This window comes from Lycium barbarum, chromosome 6 (assembly GCF_019175385.1).
Source record: "Lycium barbarum isolate Lr01 chromosome 6, ASM1917538v2, whole genome shotgun sequence".
In the NCBI taxonomy this organism is placed as follows: domain Eukaryota; kingdom Viridiplantae; phylum Streptophyta; class Magnoliopsida; order Solanales; family Solanaceae; genus Lycium; species Lycium barbarum.
Window position 1 is genome coordinate 120,552,860 of NC_083342.1, and position 21,534 is coordinate 120,574,393.

At 34.2% G+C, this 21,534-nt stretch overlaps 2 protein-coding genes and 1 pseudogene across 2 annotated transcripts; all 3 read right to left on the bottom strand.

Annotated features, from left to right (window-relative positions):
* Positions 1-342: 342 nt before the first annotated feature.
* On the bottom strand, positions 343-5,535 carry LOC132645951 (respiratory burst oxidase homolog protein B-like). Its single transcript, XM_060363223.1, has 12 exons — positions 4,562-5,535; positions 4,126-4,285; positions 3,728-3,776; positions 3,522-3,635; positions 2,867-3,295; positions 2,179-2,565; positions 1,975-2,070; positions 1,767-1,882; positions 1,564-1,666; positions 1,215-1,288; positions 611-1,125; positions 343-514 (listed from the first exon to the last, which is right to left on the bottom strand). The coding sequence occupies exons 1-12, from the start codon at positions 5,028-5,030 to the stop codon at positions 405-407; spliced, it is 2,622 nt and encodes an 873-aa protein (XP_060219206.1). The 5' UTR covers positions 5,031-5,535; the 3' UTR covers positions 343-404.
* A 6,349-nt stretch (positions 5,536-11,884) lies between these two features.
* LOC132644536 (probable xyloglucan endotransglucosylase/hydrolase protein) lies at positions 11,885-16,146 on the bottom strand (annotated as a pseudogene).
* A 63-nt stretch (positions 16,147-16,209) lies between these two features.
* On the bottom strand, positions 16,210-21,027 carry LOC132645953 (respiratory burst oxidase homolog protein B). Its single transcript, XM_060363224.1, has 12 exons — positions 20,237-21,027; positions 19,796-19,955; positions 19,409-19,457; positions 19,203-19,316; positions 18,563-18,991; positions 17,867-18,253; positions 17,669-17,764; positions 17,459-17,574; positions 17,254-17,356; positions 17,081-17,154; positions 16,476-16,990; positions 16,210-16,379 (listed from the first exon to the last, which is right to left on the bottom strand). The coding sequence occupies exons 1-12, from the start codon at positions 20,703-20,705 to the stop codon at positions 16,270-16,272; spliced, it is 2,622 nt and encodes an 873-aa protein (XP_060219207.1). The 5' UTR covers positions 20,706-21,027; the 3' UTR covers positions 16,210-16,269.
* Between the last annotated feature and the right edge of the window lie 507 nt (positions 21,028-21,534).

A 21,534-nucleotide genomic window follows, 5' to 3' on the forward strand; every position in this document is an offset into this window, starting at 1 on the left:
TGTCCCTTTCCAACTTTTCCTTTTTTTTTTCTTTTTTCAAATCATAAAAGATATACGTAAGAAATCCATGTAATGTTGACTAATTTGACACCTGTTTTATTTTGCATATTAGGATCCAAATCAAAGAGAGAAACCTCAGAGATAAGGTATATATTATGTTAGTCTATTTTTTTAGTGGAAGTTATTAAAGCAAATTCCAGATAGATATGTGTTCTCAGCAATCAACTTTACAGGTTAGAGCTTTATATAGCTGGCAGTTTATTTTGCTTTCTAACATCATTTCATATTAATTGGAGTCAAGCTCAGCATGCATCTCAAAAGTTAAAAAGATACAACAGGAAAAAATAAAAAAATGAATTTTATTTTACATAATAATTAAATACAGTATCTATTGACTTTGCATCTTAGAAATTTTCTTTATGAAATTCAAACTTTGTGCCTGTCTTGTGTGAGAAATCTTGAGATAAATGTCTTAGCTCTCCAACCAGACCTTGTGGACCACAGTAAAACACACCTGTAAATTACATAGATTAAAAAACAGGAATGTTAAACATGGATCAAAACATTAGTAATTAGGATTAATTGTAATTAAAGAGGCTAGATAACTAACCAATTCTTTGATAAGGATGATTAATGGTAACATGCTTGAAAACTTGGCGCCAATTTGGTCTAGCAAAATGAGTCTTAACCCTTGTCCCAGAGACAATGTCGACACCACTTTTAGCTTGCTGGATTGTTTGAAGCATTGTGATTAGTGCAGACCGAGCATCGCCTTCTTCATAAACGCTGGTGCAGTAGTTGTGAAGCTCAATTAGTCCTTCTTGATCGTTCTCCGAGACCTCATCCATTACACCCTTAAACCACTCAAACGAGCCTTGCTCGCGTGTTACCCAATAGAAGTAGGCTCGTTTAGTTGCAAAAGGACTTCTTTTACTACCCTTACTGCCACTCTCTATTAGTCCATCTTCAATGTCCTTTTGTTGCTTGATGTTATTGAGCACATCTTTTACTATGCTTATCAAAGGTGTTGCCCCAATGCCAAGGCCTACTAAGAGGACTACGTCGTATTTCTTGTAATCTTGTGCTGGTGCTCCATATGGGCCATCAATCAAGAGCTTTGGCAATCTGTCATACATTGATATGAATAAAAATGTGTATAGAATTCAGGGGAAAAACATTCAATACTTGGAAATTTTCAACTTTCAACCCCTTACCTAGGCTTATAGTCGGCCTTCGCTATTTCTGCTCTTAATAGGCCGCTTTGGTCACCAGTTGGAGGCTCACAAACCTAGATTATGATCAGAACATTAGTCTTCCAATGAACGTAAGTTTCTTCAAGAAATTGAAGTCTTTGATGTCTTATTACTGATTTTATGATGGTCTTTTTTCCATTTTGGTCCGTCTGCCAAAGTTAAGGATGATGCTAGCCAAAATATACAAAACCTACACACTGATTAGGTATATTATATGTTTATTTTAATTAATATACAAAACATATATTTACTGGCAATTATGTTTAAGATCGCTCCGAAAATGTGATCAATGCTTTTATGAATTCAATACCTTAGAGAAAAGAGTTTTGAGCTGAGATGTCCAATCGCCAACCGTTCGAATGTGCATGCTCAGGTAATCATCTCCTGGAGCTGAAGAAATGGTAAAAGGATGCCTGCATTACAACATATGATGTTTATAAGTAATTAGTTATATACAGTTTATTTGATCAATGACACAGTTTTATTTTTCCTTTTATCCTCCACTCAACTTACCATTGAAATGAAGAAACATCAGAACAGTTCACAAATATGTACTGTCCGCTAGTGTACTTGAAGCCCTGAGGCTTAGACATGTGCACTGCCATTACATTTCCAGGGTATACAGCTACCTGAAAAGCTCTAATTTCAGATAACTATTCTATTCACATGTAATCAAACTAGGAATCTTAATGCTTCAAATAGTCTTAGGTTTTAAATGTACCTTCAAAATCCTCACAGTCTTGTACCCCGACCTAAATGCACGGAGCAGACGTTCACAAGCATATAGTATCATAGGCACCGCAATATACATCCACGTCTGATCAATGTTTCAGAAAAAACAAAAGATTATTAGATCAATTTTATGGCAAGGCAGGGCATGATCAATATTAAATACAGAGTATGATTTACTTAGTTAAGAACTTACTGTTTTCTTGTACCATTTCCTGGAGAGGTAGAGGAAGTATCCGTGGATGATGAAGAGGACATAGACTATAACAAATAAGTGATGGGAGTACCAAAAGGCGTTGAATCCAGTGAGTTTCTTGATTGTTGATGGAAGATTGAGTCGGTTTCTACGAAACCATGGTTGGGCTAGTACATAGGCTATGATCATAAGGACCACCATCACAACACCGGTCCATCCTTCCGTGCCTTTCACAAACCACCAGTAGTTGTTTGGCCTTTCATCTCCGAAAAATGGCTTCATTGGCTCGTATTCCTCATCCGTGGCATGTAAGAGTCGAGGAAAATCACATGTTAAGTGTGAAACTGCATGTAGGCCTACACCAACTGCTATTCCAAATGGAATTACCTAAACAAAATTGCAACAAACAACACGAAAACCAATCACTTGAGTTTAAAGATTTTCAATTTTACACTTCTGTTAAGTGAATTTCGAAAAAAAAAAAAAATCAGTTTAACCCATTGGCCAAAATTAATTACGGGCTAGCCAAAATATACAAAACATATAACTGACTAGGTATATGATATATATATTGTATGTATGGGTTTTGTTTATTTATATTTAATATACAAAAGATATACATTTTCTGGATATTATTTTTGAAGAGGTACAAAAATGTAATTATCCCATCTTTTGCCTGGCTACATACCTTGTGGAAATTGATGTTATCATCAAAAGGAATTATTTTCCCTAGCTTGGTCCTACTTCTTAGCCAAGTTATGGTGTTTCTACATACTGGCAAAAGAACTAGAGCCATGTTGAGTTTTGTTGTTTCAGCTCCTCCTTTTGCTACGGAGACACAGTAGCCCATAACATCAAAGACAGCACGACGTTTATATTGAATAAATTTCCATGCAAATAGTCCTGCACAGATTGATAGCCATAAAGCCATCACCCAAATCCTCTTCCAATTGTCCTCAATGAAATAGTCCAGCTTTCTTTTGCATATTTTAAGGGGATTTCGCTCTTTGGTCGGCTTAAGTTTCTGACTGAGCATCCGACTCAGAACTCTGCTGTCTGTTGAAAGATTCATCGAGTGAGTTGGAGCCTGAAGAAGTAATGTCTCCAAGTTGTACAGCTGCATCAGATACAACCACTTATTAGCTTTTGCCCTTGTTTTAAGAGTTTCATATTAAATTTCACATATCAAGCCTGATATGGTAACTTGGAAAACATATTAAGGACTTGCTATAACCGGTTAAATAGCATTTATAGTGTAAAAATTCTTTACATTGTCAGTGTATCTAACTTACTCTTGTTTTTAAATATGTTTTGGAAAGTTTCGTTGTAGAGACGGAACGAACCTCAATGTATCCAAGATTGCCGGGATCTAATTCTTCCATGATGAGAGCTGCATATTCATCTGAATGATCTTGGATTTTCGATAGCTTATTTGCAGAAGCACTCACACTGATGATCTGTAAATATTTGAACAAAGCATGCGTTTTGACTTCTTCAGGTTTGTATAATTGGATGGACAATAATCAGTTCCTTTTCTTTAGGACCTTACCTCTGTCACCTCTTCTTGAGTAATTCTCCCATCTGCATCTTTGTCCACCCTGTTTTTTGTAATGCCAGCATTAGTATATCAAAAATATCTTATACCACATAATTAATGTCAGAACTTATACAAGTTTTCGTAACTGCAAGTTGGAACTTGTCCTTTTTTTTTTAAAAAAAAAATTGTCATAAATAATTTTGAAACACATGCTATACTATCCAATGTAATTTAGCCGCATTTGACTGATCCTCTGAAAAAGAATAGAGTTTTACTCAATCGATAATGTTCAAAGTAGCAACGATATGTGGTCCGCAATGGAATGGGGTTACGGTTCATGTCATTTTCAGCATTTGTTATGTTAAAACACACTTTTGAAATTTTACATGTAGAGAGTAATAAAATCTTACATGTCAAAGAAAGTTTGCAGGCGGGCATCGAAGCCAGTATCTGTTATTTGTTCCCAGAATTCGTGAAGCTCCGCCTTGGTTACTGATGAAGACGTGATGCATCTCTTTCGAGCTAGAGCATCAAATAATTCCTCAGCAAAGTCTCTTGATTCCTTCGTACCTGATTGCAACGACAAAAGGTCTTCAACATTATTGTTTATTACAAAATTATATCAAATACTTGGGTGATAAATCCAAAAGATTAGGTGAAGAGTTAATCATAGGATTTAGGTGCCATTTCCCTGAGGCAAATGAGCAGAGTCCAGGGGTGCATTCCTTATTCCCACAATTATCTTATTAGTCATTTTCAATTTTCTTTCAGAACATGTAGCACATGAACTAAACCAGTAACATAATAACCAAATTTGAAGAGCCATAATAATGAACAAATACAAACCTATGCATTGTCCAAACAATGATTTTGTTAGCATCCCATTAACAGCAAGTTCATTGAATCGCGCTTCAACCTGAGACCATCCTTCAGTTCCCACATTCTTGTTCATGAACTGAAGTCCACGTAGAGCACGAGCAGCACCAGATTTGCTCCTATCGATTTTATGAAACTTGTTTGAAGAAGTCATCCTTTTAAGTTCCTTCGAAACTTGCCTCAGATGAAAAGAAAGATGCGAACCAAGCGTTTTATTAGGCCTTTTTTCGAGCCTGCTAGCTAACAATGCTGGTTCTTGATCAGCAGCGCTCTTAATGTTTTGAACCGTAACTGAATCATCCCGAACATCAAGAGTGATCTCTACGTACGATTCATCATCGTTGAACCTTGCACTTCTCTTGCCACTTACTAATGGACCGCTGAATCCTACCCTCGAGCTCCTAACACTACCTGAATCACTTGTGTTTTCGATCTCCATTTGATTTTTTTTTTTTTGCGTTTCTTCTGTTTTTTTTTTTTCCAAAAATGAAATGGCCTCAAATTCTCAGATGGTAAATAACAAAATCGACCTATGTAACAAAACTGCAACTGTTCAAGTGATGCTAATTATGCAATGAATGAACCACTAGTAGCATTTAGCATAGCTTAAACAAGCACTCTAAAGGGGGTGTAGTTTTTGTTAAATCAAGAATAAAACATGAAGCACTTGATGATAGTTGAAAAAATTTACTTGCATAAAGCAAACTTCCCAAATTGTTGACAAAAGAAAGAAATTGTTTGAGATGAATCAATTTTGAAGAAATGGAAGTTTGTAAAGGAGGTTTAAGAGTATTTGTTGTGAGAAATTCAAGAAGAATTGTGATGTATATATATACAAGGAGTTAAGAGAGGAAGGCATAAAAAAATAAAAATGAGAAGGGAGAAGTAGAGGAAAATCAGGGGGCGGATTTTGCATTTTTTAGAATTATTGATTCTTGTTAATGTCCATGCAGGTTATTGGGGTGTTGAGCATTCCTCATTTCTATTTAACTTCCCTAACATAACGACTCATGTACGTGGTCAAACACTCTTTATATTTATTTGTTTTTCTATTTGAAATTGGATGTAATAAGGTCAAAGTCGAACGTGATAGTACTATTCAAGAAGATCATTGCTATAAGTAAGTAAACTTTATCCCGTTTGAATTGGCTTATAAGTTGCTTATAAGCTTTTTTTAGTGTTTGGCTGGTCGGTTTAAAATTATTTTGTGCATAAAATAAGCCTAAAAAAATAATTGGGCCCGTTTGACTTAGCTTAGCTAAAGCAGCTTATAAGTTGAAAACAACTTATAAGCAAAAAAAAAAAAAAAAGTTAGCCGAACCCAACTTATTTTTTTTTGGCTTATAAACTGTTTTCAGCTTATAAGCTGCTTATTTTAAGCCCATCCAAACAGGCTCTGAAATCTTGGAAGGTAAAGCTTATCAAAATTGAAAGACGAATATAGGATTTTGAGTTATTAGATGTGTAATACCATCGCACCTAATAAATTTTTTGTGATAATGTATACAAACCTGGTATTAGCAAATAATTAGCAACTTATAGTTCAAAGATATATTATTTTGGTATCGCATAGGTCATTATCTTTATGTGTGTATTACTATGTTGTGCCATTTATTTTGCATCTTGAAATTTTGCTGTCTTATTTTTCTTGCAATCCTGCATCGATCACGTTTCTTTTGAGCCATGGGTCTATCGGAAATAATCTCTCTACCCCGCAAAGGTAGAGGTAAGGTTTGCGTACATCGTACTCTCGTCAGACCTCACTTGTGGGATTACACAGGGTATGTTGTCGTTATAGTTCAAAGATATGCAAACTCCAAAATTGATAATTCAAAATTGTAGGAAACCAAAATTGACTAGGATTTGATATTTTAATCCATGTTAAGTTAGGATTTATAATCAAATTAGTATAGAAATAGGTTTTCCTATTTTGAGTTAAAGTAGGTTTTTTACTATTATAAATAGAAAACGTATTCCTATACTAATTTGATTATAAATCCTAACTTGATATGGATTAAAATATAAAATTCTAATCAATTTTGGTTTCCTACAATTTTGAATTATTATTTTCAACATTCTCCCGTAATTCAAAATTGCATATCTAATTCTTGATCCGCTTGCCACAATCTTCAAATTACCAAGGCACTTGCTTCCAACCAAGTAATTGTTGAATCACTTTCTCTTCAACCGTTACTCTCCATCTTCCAATTTGTAGAAGCACTTTCTTTTCAACCGTCACATTTGTTAGAGCACTTTCTCTTCAACCTTCACAATCATTGGAACACTTTCTCTCCAACATTCCATTGTTCAAGCACTTTCTCTTCAACCTTCAATCATTGGAGCACTTTCTCTCCTATATTCCAATTTGTTGAAGCACTTTCTTTTCAACCTTCATAATCATTGGAGCACTTTCTCTGCAACATTCCAATTAGTTGATGCACTTTCTCACCAACCTGCAATTGTTGAAGCACTTTCTCTTCAACCTTCAACCGTTGGAGTACTTTCTCTCCAACATTCCAATTTTGTTGATGCATTTTTTCATCAACCTTCAATTGTTGAAGCACTTTTTCTTCAACCTTCACAATCGTTGGAGCACTTTCTCTCCAACATTTCAATTTTGTTGATGCACTTTTTTCATCAACCTTCAATTGTTGAAGCACTTTTTCTTCAATCTTCACAATCGTTGGAGCACTTTCTCTCCAACATTCCAATTTTGTTGATGCACTTTCTCACCGACCTTCAACTGTTGAAGCACTTTCTCTTCAACCTTCACAATCGTTGGAGCACTTTCTCTCCAACATTCCAACTTGTTGATGCACTTTCTCATCAACACCCAATTTTTTTTTCTTTTAACCCACTTCTCGACTTCTAGAGAAGATAGTTCGTTCCTCTTGTGCATATTTTCTTACACCTCTTTAAACTTGCAATAGTTTATTAGGCCTTCTCAGCACGATTGTTTTTCATGCATATCATTAGCCCGATGTTTGCCAACATCATCATCATTGCCCAGAGGGCGGCATATATGAGTCATAGCCGCCCGCCGACATCGGAAGCTCTTTGATTTTCTACCAGGATCGTAGAAACTCTGATACCAATTTGACGGAAAGTATTCTATAGATAAATTTTATGAATCTGTGAATGCTCTCTACAATCTCTACAATATAAAATAAATAGCAGCAGCCCTATTTATAATAACATAAAACCTACTTTAACTTAAAATAGGAAAACCTATTCCTATACTAATTTGATTATAAATCTTAACTAGACATGGATTAAAATATCAAATTCTAATCAATTTTGATTTCGTACAATTTTGAATTATTATTTTCAACATAATTGTAGAAGGCATCCTATTGTGGGATTGAGAATGACATATCGATCACAGTCACCACTCTAATCAGGTTTTTGTTTTCTCTTTATTATTATTTTCCTTTTGACCTATCTTTTTGATGTTTTCCAAGTTTGATTAAACTGTAAGAAAATATCCAGTTTAGCTAGCTTATTTTCAAATAATAAACATACTTTTTTGCTCTCGTTCATTTCTTCCATTTGGATGGTAGAAAATGATTGACAAATGAATTTCTTCAGTTGCGATATACATGAAGATGTCATTAAAACTGGTGCAAAATGATCATCTAACTCCTATGGCTACTTTACATATATTGAGTGCATGCCTCTATTCTAAGGGTCATGCAAATTAAATGTTTAGTATGGGTAGTAGTTGAATGACGCCATTGATATAGATGATGCGCATGGGCAGAGCTACGTATGCTATTGAGATTGATGCGTATAATTAAATGAGGTGAGTTATTTTATACGATTAACTTAACTATGTAATAGACGAATGAAATCACACACAACCGAAAAATGTCTAATTGAAAGACTTTATTAGGAATTGAGGTGTTCACTCGAAACAGGGCTTAGTTCGAATGTCTGAATGAAATATCCTAGCAAATTTAAGGGGCTAGCTAAGTATTAAGCCTATTTTTAATCCAAAAGGTTGAATTATGGAATGTAAGGGCGCCATGGCACTGTAAACTCTCATGGCATTTTGTGGGTAGTTCACCTAATCAAGAGTCTTAACTGATGGTGCAATGAGATTAGAAAGATGTAAAACTGCTTATTTCATTAAATTGATTTGCAGCTCATGTGGCTGATTTTTTAGTTGACTCTTTCAAAATGCAGCCCATAGTTCAACCTCCCACTTCTGTTCCATTTTTCACCTACTACTAATAACCAATTGTATGCCAATTGCCAAAAACAAATAAATAAGCAAATAGGTTCTGTTATGAATGTGAAATGTTGATTGTTAAGGCTCAAATCTCTCATAATCCTGGGTTTACAGCTAATAACCAATTGTACGCCAATTGCCAAAAACAAATAAATAAGCAAATAGCTTCTGTTATGAATGTGAAATATTGATTGTTAAGGCTCAAATCTCTCAAAATCCTAGGTTTACAGCTAAATTATTCTATTATTAATCCAATTGAAGTCTTATCACATTTGCTTAAAATTTTTGACAATATTACTTGGGCACATGATAAGCGAGTCAATCTTGTTGGTGTAGTTTTGACCAGCTAATTCCCTAGAATGATAAGTACAACCCACTTTGGTTCTATATCTCTATCAATGTCCTTGACGACAATGAAAATTTTAGAATAAGGTAGAATGGCAATATTGTTTTTGTAATTATTTTAAATCTAGGGGTTAGATAAAGCCTTTTGAAATACCTTCCCCCACGGGCCACTCGTGCTATTAATTTTCATTTTTACTTTTTCCACTTAGCTTTATCATATCAAGAAAAAGACAAACTTTATTTTCTTAATTTATTATTAACAAGAGTTACTCGTTTTCAAATTATTTTTCAAGTCTATTGAAATTATACACTAATTAACATGAGTATTACAATAATTTGTATATACATAAGTTATTAATTCTTAAAGATTGTATAAAATTAAGAGTGAACAAGTAAAAGTGAATAAAAGAATATAAACAAGCTCCTCATGTAGTTTAAACTTTAAAGTGATTCAGCACAATTTGATCACAAGACAAATAGTTACTCTCTCCTTTCTCTTCATTTTTTTTGTCTTTTCTTTTCCCCACAGCTTGCAGCTCCAAAACCAATCGTTATAACCAACCAATTTCTTAAAAGTTAAAGGTCTAAGGCTGGCTGTTTTACCAAAAAAAAAAAAAAAGGATAGATGGCCTAGCCATTTTTTGGACCAGTTTCCAATTTTAGCCACAGTTTAAAATGTAAGTTTAAAGAAACCACTTCTTAATAGTAAAATAAAATTTGGGCATTTTTGCTAGGGTTATTATGGATTTTAATTACTTCCATTCAAACTTCATGAATTTTATTTTGAAGTTCTCATGGAGTTTTGAATGATCAAAAATGAATCAATAAGCATTAGGCATAGGCGGTCAATGGCTTAAATTTCAAACTGCACTGCGTTAACTGAGACATCATTAACAATTAATGAGTACTCCATTAGAAAAAAGAACAAAAGAAAACGATATCCAAATAATGGATCGTTAAGATTTAATTGGAACTAAAACGAGAGGTCGAATAAGAATATCTATTACGTGTTCATGATGTGACAAGCTAGTGGAGTAGTAATAAAAAGATATAAAAAAGACAGACTGCGACAATTATAGAATTGTGTTAAAGTAAATAATTGGGAGTTGGTGAGACCATTATTATTATGTGAGAAGGGTGAGCAGCCATTGAGTTTAGAGCCTCTTGTTTTAAGGCAAAACCACTAAACAGTCAAACTCTCAATGCAATGGCAAACCAATTCATGATGGCACGATTTCAAAACCCCTTTTTCTTTGTCTTGATTTGCTGCTTGGACCAGCAACTATCAATATGACGGGAGAAATAAATTTTTGGTTCTTTACAAAAAAAAAAAAAAAATAGTTTTATGATCTTTTTATAAAACATATTTATTTTTTACATATAAGAGATTTGAAAAAAACACATAAGAGATTTGAATAAAGTATTTTCTTCTATTGAAATTGTAAGAAGCTAAAAGATCTTATTTCCTCCAATATGACTATACAGAGAAAATTAACTGTTGAAATTGAACTATGAAATATTGCGATCGAATCAATTGTATCAATATTGCAAACCTTTTAACCCCCAAAAGATTAAAGGTGAAAGTTGAAAATTTAACCCACATTTGTTGATTACTCTAATCTAGGGCTTATCGGACGGATCGAGCTGATAATTACGCTTAACAGTTATCAGCTTTTAAATGTACTAATTCGCTAGCCAACCGATAAGATATCGATTGGATCGGTATCTGATTAATAATTATCAAACGATTATCGGGTGATGTATCGGTTAATCAACAAACTAACGTATTATGCGGCTCTACCTGGAGCTCTTCGCATATTAAGAATTAAAAATTTATTAAACTTTTTACTTCCTTAAATCCCATTGAACTTAAGCATCGAGTTAAACAACTGCCAGCAAAACGAATGTACTTGTCAACCTAGCTATAGAGTATGCGTTAGAATACTGTAACTGTGGGTGCTAATTTAACCAACCTTCATATTCAAAAATGAATCTCCTAATGACGTTGAGAAATTGGCGATTGGTGGTCCACTATAGAGCTAGGCCAGTAGAAGAAAGAAAGTAAAGAAGTCCAAGTGAAAAGTGGGAATTACTAGAAAGTCCAAATGTAATATATATACGCTAGGGTATATTTGTAAAAGTAATAAATCTTAACGGGTTAACGGCTAAACCAATAAGGAAAATGAGGAAACCACGCCCCGCACCGTTAAGCCAATAACTATAAAGTTCAAACCATTCCCCATCTGTTAATCTGATAACCCGATACCAATAAACCTATTTTGCGGTTGGATTATCGGTTACGGTTCAATTTTGAACAGTCCTACTCTAATTTTTGTTTTTTTTTCAAATTGGTTATTCCTATCAAAATTGATCTATTATGTGTCTTTACGTACATTGTTAGTACTATTATATTTAAGCATAGTCAGATAATGAGTACACTTTTCCATTTTAATTGCATCAGTTAAACTATTAGTAAATGTAATTAGGTGTTAATAACAAGTCAGAATAATTTGTTTATAATATATCTAAAGCATATAGTGATGTTGTGAACTTGTGAAGTAAGACTAAAAAGAAAGTGGGGTGACAAAATTAGCTTGTGAAATATATTCGCGAAACCGTCTGAATTTGAACGAGTTGATGACCCGTCCATTTGTTAATTCTAAGCTTAAGTATTCCAATTCAAAATGAAAGCTAGATCAATCATGCTACACTCGACAAGACAGCTAAAATTATAAACGTATTAATTCATAGTTTAAATTCAGAGATAACAAATAGTACAATAAATTACAATACATCACTCGTGACCCCAGAGTACATGAAGGCCTGGCATGAGATAGTACATAATCATCATGACTCCACCAATGATACACTTAAAAAGAATGGAGAAATAGAGCTTAACAACTCTCTGTCTTAGGATTCTCTCAATGGATGTTCACACATTAACATCCTTAAATTACTCACACATAATGCATATTAAGTTCTCATGAAACCCCTCTTAATAATTTAATTATTATTTAAATATCACTGTCCTTAGTGCACTCTGGGGGAAGAACAGGGTACCTCGCCTATCAGTGCAATAGTTATAGATAGTGTATTTTTGACGGACCCAACGAAGTCTCCGGTATTGGAAAGCATCTAAATCTTGGAAAGCCTTTTGATCCCACCATCTCATCCCTTTGGTATTACAAACTTGGACTTCGTGTGGCGTGGCAGCTTCACAGCCGTCCACGTGGAATGATGTGTATGAGGCTGTGAATGGGGCTTTGGACCAGTCAGTTTTCTCAAGCCCACCTCTTGTGGCCCAATCATCAGCATCCCAAAGGCTTGAGTATATCTTCATGGGCTGATTGAATGGGAATTTCACACCAAGGTCTTTTGAGTTCTTGAATGCTCTAATTGGAACATCATCCACAAAGATCCTGCAATGTCAAGAGCAAAGGAAATTAGCCCTGTGGATTTGGTGGAGGCCCAAGAAAAAGTATGAAGGCCCAATATAATAGATGTTTATGTAAAGTCTAATGATTATGAATAAACAAGTATGAAATCGAAGAAAAAGGTCATTGCTTTTGAGCATCTTTTCAACTAGGGTGCCAAATTTAGCCCAAAAGGTAATGGCCCGCCCAATTCGTTCAAAATTTTATGGGTTGGGCTCAAGATATTTTCATATTGGGCTGATATTAGCCCAACCCAACATAGCCCATTTTAAAGTTATCTTCAACTTAGCCCAATACTAGCTCAATTCTAGCCCATTTTTAAGATTTACTTAAATTTGGATTTATTACTTGAGATTTACTTTATTTTTTTTATGTACACACTTTTCTTGTATCATGTATCTTATAAATTTGTGGTATGTTTAATATGAAGGGAAATATTTTTCACGAAAATATGTTTAATATGAAGGGAAATATTTTTCACCAAAAATGTTTTCCTCGAAAATATTTACCACGGAAAATGTTTTCATCAAAAATATTTTTCACAAAAAATCCACGAAAATATTTTTCGCAAAAAATGTTTTTCTAGAAAATAGACCCTTCAAAAAAATGGGTCAAGTTGGGCGGGTCATGACCCAGCCCATTTTTAGCCCAAGTAACTTTTGGGTCAATATTAGCCCAACTCATGTACTATCTCAGCCCATTTTAATTGGGCCAATTTCAACCCAATCCGCCCATTTGACACCCCTATTTTCAACCATTGTGCTAAACTTTAAAAAGCTAAAGGTTAATAGTCACTTGTTTTTTGGAAGAAAAAGATACACCCTCTACAAGGAGACAGAAGACCAAAATTTCTGTCGCAAGGACACCAATTCGCCAGCTGCTTAAAGTATGTGGGACCAGATAATTTGGAACCAACTTTATAACACGTAAAATCTAAGTGCGTAATTGAAAATTCGTGTGAACAAAACCCTTATATATTTAAGGGAATATTTATCAAAAACATAAATCTTGATTAACACAAAAGACCAACGTATATACTCTAGAGGGATTGCTCACATGGGAGAGGGCCTTACTATAATCTTGAAATTCTTAAACCATCGTGAACAAACAAATTTTCATGCTTCTTTTTTCTTTTTATTTAAATAAATAACTCCTAGGCAAATGTGCATACTTTTTGTTAAACAACAATTGTTACCACACTCCTTGTAAACATTGTAGTAGTAGAAGGACCACGCAACAATAAAACCAAGTGCACCCGCTCCCAGAGATATGGGACCACAGAAGAAAAATTTTAGAGACGATAATTATCAACATATTTACTAATAAGATTATTGTTTTCTACTTTAAGAAATTAAAAAATAAGCAAATATTTTATTTTAGGAAGGGCAAAGGGGCAAATATACCCCTCAACTATAGGATATGGAGTAAATATATCCTCCGTTAAAAAAAAAGAGGATTTATGTCCTCGCCGTTAATGAAAAGGGACATATATACCCCTCAACTATAGGATATGGAGCAAATATACCCCTCGTTACAAAATTGGTGTATATATACCCCTGCCGTTATAAAATGGTGCAAATATACCCCTGTCGTTTTAAAATAGTGCAAATATACCCTTTTCACTGACGGATTTTAAAAAAAAAAACATTTAGGTTATTTTTTAATTAAAAAATATCACGTGACTTTAAAAAAAAGTCTACCCATTTTTTTGTGTAGACATACTTTTCTAAGGCCACATAGTAATTTTTGTTTTTGATAGGTGGGGTCTGTTCGTTTAAAAAAAATATTTTCGTGACTTTAAAAAAAATAAGTCTACCCATTTTAAAAAAAAATAAGTCTACCCTTTTCACTGACGGATTTTAAAAAATATATATTTAGGTTATTTTTTAATTAAAAAATATTACGTGACTTTAAAAAAAAAAGTCTACCCATTTGTTTGTGTAGACGTACTTTTCTAAGGCCACATAGTAATTTTTTTTATAGGTGGGGTCTGTTCGTTTTAAAAAAATATCTCCGTGACTTTAAAAAAAATAAGTCTACCCATTTTTAAAAAAAATAGTCTACCCTTTTCACTGACGGATTTTAAAAAAAAAATATTTAGGTTATTTTTTAATTAAAAAATACCACGTGACTTTAAAAAAAAAGTCTACCCATTTATTTGTGTAGACATACTTTTCTAAGGTCACATAGTAATTTTTTTTATAGGTGGGGTCTGTTCGTTTAAAAAAAATATCTCCGTGACTTTAAAAAAAAATAAGTCTACCCTTTTCACTGACGGATTTAAAAAAAAAAATATTTACGTTATTTTTTAATTAAAAAATATCACGTGACTTTAAAAAAAAGTCTACCCATTTTATTTTGCGTAGACATACTTTTCTAAGGCCACATAGTAATTTTTTTTATAGGTGGGGTCTGTTCGTTTAAAAAAAATATCTCCGTGACTTTTAAAAAAATAAGTCTACCCTTTTCACTGACGGATTTAAAAAAAAAAATATTTAGGTTATTTTTTAATTAAAAAATATCACCTGACTTTAAAAAAAAGTCTACCCATTTTTTTGCGTAGACATACTTTTCTAAGGCCACATAGTAATTTTTTTTTTATGGGTAAGGTCTGGTTCTTTTAAAAAAATGAGTAGATTTATTTTTTTTAAAGTCACGGAGATATTTTTTTTAAACGAACAAACCCCACCTATCAAAAGAAAAATTACTATGTGGTCTTAGAAAAGTATGTCTACACAAAACAATGGGTAGACTTTTTTTAAAGTCACGTGATATTTTTTAATTAAAAAATAACCTAAATATTTTTTTAAAAAAATCCGTCAGTGAAAAGGGTATATTTGCACCATTTTAAAACGACAGGGGTATATTTGCACCATTTTAAAACGACAGGGGTATATTTGCACCAATTTTGTAATGAGGGGTATATTTGCTCCATATCCTATAGTTGAGGGGTATATATGCCCCTTTTCATTAACGGCGAGGGCATAAATCCTCCTTTTTTTTTAACGAAGGGTATATTTGCTCCATATCCTATAGTTGAGGGGTATATTTGCCCCTTTGCCCTTTTAGGAAATTAAGGGGAATACTTACACAATCTGGAAGGTATTCCAAAGAACGGAATAAGAATGGTAACCCTTGGTTGGGTCAAACCAAAGATATACTCTCTGCTCTCTGTTTCCCTTTCCTCCCGTGAACACATTTTTTTTTAATTCAAACTTGCTTTGTGGACTCAATATTTCCTTTTCATTTTCAATGTATGTTGTCCCTTTCCAACCTTTTTTTTTTTTTTTTTTTTCTTTTTTCAAATCATAAAAGATATACGTAAGAAATCCATGTAATGTTGACTAATTTGACACCTGTTTTATTTTGCATATTAGGATCCAAATCAAAGAGAGAAACCTCAGAGATAAGGTATATATTATGTTAGTCTATTTTTTTAGTGGAAGTTATTAAAGCAAATTCCAGAGAGATATGTGTTCTCAGCAATCAACTTTACAGGTTAGAGCTTTATATAGCTGACAGTTTATTTTGCTTTCTAACATCATTTCATATTAATTGGAGTCAAGACAGCATGCGTCTCAAAAGTTAAAAAGATAAAACCGGAAAAATTAAAAAAATAAAAATTATTTTACATAATAATTAAATACAGTATCTATTAACTTTGCATCTTAGAAATTTTCTTTATGAAATTCAAACTTTGTGCCTGTCCTGTGTGAGAAATCTTGAGATAAATGTCTTAGCTCTCTAACCAGACCTTGTGGACCACAGTAAAACACACCTGTCAATTACATAGATTAAAAAACAGGAATGTTAAACATGGATCAAAACATTATTAATTAGGATTAATTGTAATTAAAGACGCTAGATAACTAACCAATTCTTTGATCAGGATGATTAATGGTAACATGCTTGAAAACTTGGCGCCAATTTGGTCTAGCAAAATGAGTCTTAACCCTTGTCCCAGAGACAATGTCGACACCACTTTTAGCTTGCTGGATTGTTTGAAGCATTGTGATTAGTGCAGACCGAGCATCGCCTTCTTCATAAACGCTGGTGCAGTAGTTGTGAAGCTCAATTAGTCCTTCTTGATCGTTCTCCGAAACCTCATCCATCACACCCTTAAACCACTCAAACGAGCCTTGCTCGCGTGTTACCCAATAGAAGTAGGCTCGTTTAGTTGCAAAAGGACTTCTTTTACTACCCTTAGTGCCACTCTCTATTAGTCCATCTTCAATGTCCTTTTGTTGCTTGATGTTATTGAGCACATCTTTTACTATGCTTATCAAAGGTGTTGCCCCAATGCCAAGGCCTACTAAGAGGACTACGTCGTATTTCTTGTAATCTTGTGCTGGTGCTCCATAAGGTCCATCAATCAAGAGCTTTGGCAATCTGTTATACATTGATATGAATCAAAATGTTTATAGAGTTCAGGGGGAAAAAAATTCAACACTTGGAAATTTTCAACCTTCACCCCCCTACCTAGGCTTATAGTCGGCCTTCGCTATGTCTGCTCTAAGAAGGCCACTTTGGTCACCAGTTGGAGGCTCACAAACCTAGATTTTGATCAGAACATTAGTCTTCCAAAGAGTAAGTTTCTTGAATAAATGAAGTCTTTGCTGTGTTATTATTACTGATTTTATGAATTCAAATACCTTAGAGAAGAGAGTTTTGAGCTGAGACGTCCAATCGCCTACTGTTCGAATGTGCATACTAAGGTAATCATCTCCTGGAGCAGAGGAGATGGTAAAAGGATGCCTGCATTACAAAAGTACAATTTTTATAAGTAATAATTTGTACGCAGTTAATTTGATCAACAGACTTAGTTTTATTTTTCCCATTATCCTCCTTTCAACCTACCATTGAAATGAAGAAACATCTGAACAGTTCACAAATATATACTGTCCACTTGTGTACTTAAAGCCCTGAGGCTTAGACATGTGCACTGCCATTACATTTCCAGGGTATACAGCTACCTGAAAACTCGAATATCAGATAAAGATTCTACATATTAACATTTAATCGAATTAAGAATCTTAATGCTTGCAATAGTCTAGGCTCTGAATGTACCTTCAAAATTCTCACTGTCTTGTACCCGGACCTAAATGCACGAAGCAGACGTTCACAAGCATATAGTATCATAGGCACCGCGATATACATCCACGTCTGATCAATGTTTCAGAAAAAAAATGAAAGATATGAGATCAATTTTATGGCAAGCCGGGGCATGATCAATATTAGGTATATTTTACTTTGTCAAGAACTTACTGTTTTCTTGTACCATTTCTTGGAGAGGTAGAGGAAGTGCCCATGAATGATGAAGAGGACATAGACTATAACAAATAAGTGATGGGAGTACCAAAAAGCATTGAATCCAGTGAGTTTCTTGATTGTTGGAGGAAGATTGAGCCGGTTTCTACGAAACCATGGTTGGGCTAGTATATAGGCTATGATCATAAGGACAACCATCACAACACCGGTCCATCCTTCAGTGCCTTTTACAAACCACCAGTAGTTGTTTGGCCTTTCATCTCCGAAAAATGGCTTTATTGGCTCGTATTCCTCATCCGTGGCATGTAACAAGCGAGGAAAATCACATGTTAAGTGTGAAACTGCATGTAGGCCTACACCAACTGCTATTCCAAATGCAATTACCTAAACAAATTGCAAAAAAGAACACAAAAATCAGTCATTTAAGTTTAATGATTTTTTATTTTCCACTTCTGTTGAAGTGAATTTCGGAATTTTATTCATTTTTAGCCAGTCGGCCAATATTAATTATGGGCTAGCCAAAATATAAAAAACATATAACTGACTAGGTAAATGATATGTATGCTACACTTATGTTTATGTATATGTTATGTATATTTTATACTTAATATACAAAAGATATACATTTTCCGGATATTATTTTTTAGAGAAGTCCAAAAATGTAATTATCCCATCTTTTGCCTGGCTATATACCTTGTGGAAATTGATGTTATCATCAAAAGGAATTATTTTCCCAAGCTTGGTCCTACTTCTTAGCCAAGTTATGGTGTTTCTACATACTGGCAAAAGAACTAGAGCCATGTTGAGTTTTGCTGTTTCAGCTCCGCCTTTTGCTACGGAGACACAGTAGCCCATAACATCAAAGACAGCGCGACGTTTATATTGAATAAATTTCCATGTAAATAGTCCTGCACAGACTGATAGCCATAAAGCCATCACCCAAATCCTCTTCCAATTGTCCTCAATGAAATAGTCCAGCTTTCTTTTGCATCTTTTAAGGGGATTTGGCTCTTTGGTTGGCTTAAGTTTCTGACTGAGCATCTGACTCAGAACTCTGCTGTCTGTTGAGAGATTCATCGAGTGATTTGGAGCCTGAAGAAGTAATGTCTCCAAGTTGTACAGCTGCATCAGATACAACCACTTATTAGCTTGTGCCCTTGTTTTAAGAGTTTCATGTTAAATTTCACATATCAAGCCTGATATGGTAGTGACTTGCTATAACCGGTTAAATAGCATTTATAGTGTAAAAATTCTCTACATTGTCAATGTATCTAACTTAAACTCTTGTTTTTAAATATGTTTTGGAAAGGTTCGTTGTAGAGACGGAACGAACCTCAATGTATCCAACATTGCCGGGATCTAATTCTTCCATGATGAGAGCTGCATATTCATCTGAATGATCTTGGATTTTTGATAGCTTATTTGCAGAAGCACTCAGACTGATGATCTGTAAAAATTTGAACAAAGCATGCGTTTTGACTTCTTCAGGTTTGTATAATTGGATGGACAATAATCAGTTCCTTTACTTTAGGGCCTTACCTCTGTCACCTCTTCTTGAGTAATTCTCCCATCTGCATCTTTGTCCACCCTATTTTTTGTAATGCCAGCATTAGTATATCAAAAATATCTTATACCACTTAATTAATGTCAGAACTTATACAAGTTTTCGTAACTGCAAGTTGGAACTTGTCCTTTTTTCAAAAAAATTGTCATAAATAATTTTGAAACACGTGTTATACTATCCAATGTAATTTAATTTGACTGATTCTCTGAAAAAGAATAGAGCTTTACTCCATCGATAATGTTCAAAATAGTAACGATATGTGGTATGCAATGGAATGGGGTTACGGTTCATGTCATTTGCAGCATTTGTTATGTTAAAACATACTTTTAAAATTTTACATGTAAAGAGTAATAAAATCTTACATGTCAAAGAAAGTTTGCAGGCGGGCATCGAAGCCAGTATCTGTTATTTGTTCCCAGAATTCGTGAAGCTCAGCCTTGGTTACTGATGAAGATGTGATGCATCTCTTTCGAGCTAGAGCATCAAATAATTCCTCAGCAAACTCTCTTGATTCCTTCATACCTGATTGCAACGACAAAAGGTCTTCAACATTATTGTTTATTACAAACTTAATTATATCAAATACTTGGGTGATAAATCCAAAAGATTAGGTGAAGAGCTAATCATAGGATTTAGCTGCCATTTCCCTGAGGCAAATGAGCAGAGTCCAGGGGTGCATTCCTTATTCCTACAATTATATTATAAGTCATTTTCAATTTTCTTTCAGAACATGTAGCACATGAACTAAACCAGTAACATAATTAACCAAATTTGAAGAGACATATTAATGAACAAATACAAACCTATGCATTGTCCAAACAATGATTTTGTTAGCATCCCATTAACAGCAAGTTCATTGAATCGCGCTTCAACCTGAGACCATCCTTCAGTTCCCACATTCTTGTTAATGAACTGAAGTCCACGTAGAGCACGAGCAGCACCGGATTTGCTCCTATCGATTTTGTGAAACTTGTTTGAAGAAGTCATTCTCTTAAATTCCTTCGAAACTTGCCTCAGATGAAAAGAAAGATGCGAACCAAGCGTATTATTAGGCCTTTTTTCGAGCCTGCTAGCTAACAATGCTGCTTCTTGATCAGCAGCACCCTTAATGTTTTGAACCAAAACTGAATCGTCGCGAACATCAAGAGTGATCTCTACGTACGATTCATCATCGTTGAACCTTGCACTTCTCTTGCCACTAACTAATGGACCGCTGAATCCTACCCTCGAGCTCCTAACACTACCTGAATCACTTGTGTTTTCGATCTCCATTTGATCTTTTTTGGCTTTTCCTTTGTTTTTTCAAAATGTAAATGGCCTTAAATTCTCAGATGGTAAATAACAATATTGACCTATGTAACAACACTGCAACTGTTCAAGTGATGCTAATTATGCAATGAATGGACTGCTAGTAGCATTTAGCATGGGTTAAACAAACACTCTAAAGGGGGTATAGATCTTGTTAAATCAAGAATAAAACATGCAGCACTTGATGATAGTTGGAGAAAGTTACTTGTAGCCAAATTGTTGACAAAATAATGAAATTGTTTGAGATGAATCAACCTTGAAGAAATGGAAGTTTGTAATGGAGGTTTAGGAGTATTGTTGTGAGAAATTCAAGAAGAATTGTGATGTATATATATACAAGGAGTTAAGAGAGCAAGGCATAAAAAAATAAAAATGAGAAGGGAGAAGTCAGAGAGGGAAATCAGGGGGCGGATTTTGCATTGTTTTTGAATTTGTGATTCTTGTTAATATTAAGGCAGGTTATTGGGGTGTTGATCATTTCTCATTTCTCTCTAACTTCCCTAACATAACGACTCGTGTACGGGGTCAAAAATTCTTTATATTTATTTGTTTTTCAATTTGAAATGGGATTGTAATAAGGTCAAAGTCGAACGTGATAGTACTATTCAAGATGATCATTGCCATAAGTAAGTAAAGTTTATTCAATCTTGGAAGGTAAAGCTTATCAAAGACGAATATAGGATTTTGAGTTTTTGGATGTGTAATACCATCGCACCTAATAATTTTTTTGTGCTACTGTATAGAAACTTGGTATTTAGCAAATAATTAGCAACTTATAGTTCAAAGATATGCG

Excerpts from the sequence above, each read along its gene's own strand:
- LOC132645951 (XM_060363223.1), bottom strand. The coding sequence starts at position 5,030 with ATGGAGATCGAAAACACAAGTGATTCAGGTAGTGTTAGGAGCTCGAGG. Across the intron at positions 1,126-1,214 it reads AAGGCCGACTATAAGCCTAG|ATTGCCAAAGCTCTTGATTG; the intron begins GTAAGGGGTTGA and ends AATGTATGACAG. Across the intron at positions 515-610 it reads TCATCCTTATCAAAGAATTG|GTGTGTTTTACTGTGGTCCA; the intron begins GTTAGTTATCTA and ends TGTAATTTACAG.
- LOC132645953 (XM_060363224.1), bottom strand. The coding sequence starts at position 20,705 with ATGGAGATCGAAAACACAAGTGATTCAGGTAGTGTTAGGAGCTCGAGG. Across the intron at positions 18,254-18,562 it reads ATAACATCAATTTCCACAAG|GTAATTGCATTTGGAATAGC; the intron begins GTATATAGCCAG and ends CAATTTGTTTAG. Across the intron at positions 17,357-17,458 it reads GATGTTTCTTCATTTCAATG|GCATCCTTTTACCATCTCCT; the intron begins GTAGGTTGAAAG and ends TTTGTAATGCAG.